This window comes from Megascapheus bottae, chromosome 24 (assembly GCF_031878675.1).
Source record: "Megascapheus bottae isolate mThoBot1 chromosome 24, mThoBot2.hap1, whole genome shotgun sequence".
Lineage (NCBI taxonomy): Eukaryota > Metazoa > Chordata > Mammalia > Rodentia > Geomyidae > Megascapheus > Megascapheus bottae.
The window spans coordinates 2,769,743-2,771,990 of NC_143532.1; the positions used below are offsets into that span (position 1 = coordinate 2,769,743).

Below are 2,248 nucleotides of genomic sequence, written 5' to 3' on the forward strand. Positions count from 1 at the left end.
TTTTTGAATAAAAAAATCTTTACATGCATTTAGTCCTTTGCAAGTATGGTCAGCAAACTACTTAATAGTCACACTGTACTGAGAATGAAAGAACGGTAAACTACAAAAGTCTCACGTCACCACGTCCAACAATGGAAGGGGTTACTATCCATCTAATAAAAATTGTACAGTAACTTGTATCAAACAGCAATTACTACACAAGAATGGCAGGAGAAAATGATTTCACAAAATGCACTAAAAACTTGGAAAACTTTTATGCAGGAACTACCAAAGTTTCAGTGTTTAATAATTAGGAGACAACTGACCAAGTTCCCAGATATGAAGACACCATGTTTGGGAAACCTGGTGGGGGGCATACTCAAGAAACTAACGTTACAGGACACGGTGGCAATGAGCTCTGGGATAGAAACCCAGCTGCACAGGGTAGGTAGGTGCAAAAGCCACTCGCTTTTCCTGGACTTAGAAGATGATGCTCTAGACTTCAATGGAAAATATCAGTAGCAACCTGTGGGAAGAAAAAAACAACCCAATTACCATGGCTTTCTTCATGTGAGGACACATAAAAATGATACACAAGCACCTATTATAATGCTTTTGGAATCTTCTGTTACTTAAATATATTTTCTGTGCATAATTCTCTACCAAAATGAAAGTGTTTTATTGGAAAATTTTCTGAATCCACTCCCTACTTCTATTTTTTGCCTTGTATTATTCCAGTCACTTGATGATATTGGACGATCTTCGATCCTGTCGTCTGCGTGTCACGATTGGTGGGATCCTCACGGGGAGACACTCCCCTCCACGAGTTCAAGATGGCAGGACATTTTCCAAATCAATTCCAGATAGGCGTGAGGATGACACAATACCTGTAGCCTAACTGTGTTATGTGTCTGTGGTCGAGACACTTGTGAGTCCAGGCCCCACAAGCATCCGACCCTCGGTTTGCTCTGGAAGGTCTAAGCAGCGACAACAGGTCGAGGCAGGCCTGGAAAACGCCCTAGGGCTCCCGTACCTTTCCCACTGTGTCCCACCTGCTCCTCGGGTCACACAGGGCTCAGGGAGGGAAACTCCTTCACAGTCTCTGCCCCCATACACCAGTGGAGGCGGCGGCCCCCGGGCTGGCTGACTGCAGCTGGAGGCTCTCGGGAGCCGCGCCTGGAGTAAAGGTCGAGGGCGGCCGTGGTCCGCTCATCACGGCGATGGTCCTTACAGCGGATCAGGTGGACAGCGTGGGTCACTGTTCTGAGGCCGGTCCCGGGGACGGAGGCGGGCATCGAGGCCGCCCGTGTGATCGCCGAGGCGCTGTCTCGGGGTCAGCCCGGGTGCCAGCCCGCGAGCTTGAGGTTCAGGGCCCCGGCTCCCGCTCCAGGCTCCCACTCCAGGCTCCCGCCCCGGCTCCGCCCCGCTCCGCCCCGGCTCGCGGCCCGCCGCCGCCGCCGCCGCCGCCGCCTCACCTTCAGCTCTTCTGCGGGGCCGGAATCTTGTGCTCGCCTTCCACCTCCTCCACCCCGGCCTGGGTCATGAGGTCGGCGATGTTCTTCTCCAGGTCGTCGATGCGACTGCTCATGTCATCGAGTGGCCGTTATCAAGGAACGCGCACCGGGCCTCCGCGCCCCGCCCCGCCCCCGGCCTCCGCGCCCCGCCCCGCCCGCCGCCCGCCCGCCCCGCACCCGGGAAGGAAGGATATTTCTCCCGATGATCTGGTCCGACATGGTCTGAAACTTATCCTGCATCTGCTGCAAGAGCGTCTGCACCTGCGGGGCGCCGGAACCCGCCCGTCAACGCGCCCGCCGGCCTCCCCGGCCGGTTCCCGGGGGCTGGGCCGGGGCCCGGGGGGGGGGGGGGAGGGGGCGGCCGCCCGCCGTCAGACCCCGGCGGAGCCTCCGCGGCCGCCGCGCGTCCTCCTTACCACTGAGGTGAGGTCCTGCACGTTCTTGGGGTCGGTGTCGGCCATCTCCCGGGTTCCCAGCTTGGCGGCCAAGGTCTGGAAACCGTCCGCGACACTTCCGTTTGTCACCGCGGACACCCCGCCCCCGGCCCCCCCCCCCCCGGCTCTCGCGGTGTGACAGGCGGCTCGCGGGGCCGCGGGGCATTGTGGGGGCTGTAGTTCCGTGCCACACCCCGGAAAGCTCGCCTTCCGCTCGAGGCGAGCCCCGCCCACCCGTGGGGCCCCGCCCACCCGTGGGGCCCCGCCCACCCGTGGGGCCCCGCCCACCACTTCCGTCCGCACACCGAGACCACGCCGGAA

At 59.3% G+C, this 2,248-nt stretch overlaps 1 protein-coding gene across 1 annotated transcript; it reads right to left on the minus strand.

Annotated features, from left to right (window-relative positions):
- Window positions 1-230: 230 nt before the first annotated feature.
- Window positions 231-2,045, minus strand: Hsbp1 (heat shock factor binding protein 1). Its single transcript, XM_090357218.1, has 4 exons — window positions 1,910-2,045; window positions 1,688-1,754; window positions 1,455-1,575; window positions 231-505 (listed from the first exon to the last, which is right to left on the minus strand). Exons 1-3 carry the CDS (start codon window positions 1,952-1,954, stop codon window positions 1,457-1,459), a joined length of 231 nt encoding a protein of 76 aa, XP_090213344.1. The 5' UTR covers window positions 1,955-2,045; the 3' UTR covers window positions 231-505; window positions 1,455-1,456.
- Between the last annotated feature and the right edge of the window lie 203 nt (window positions 2,046-2,248).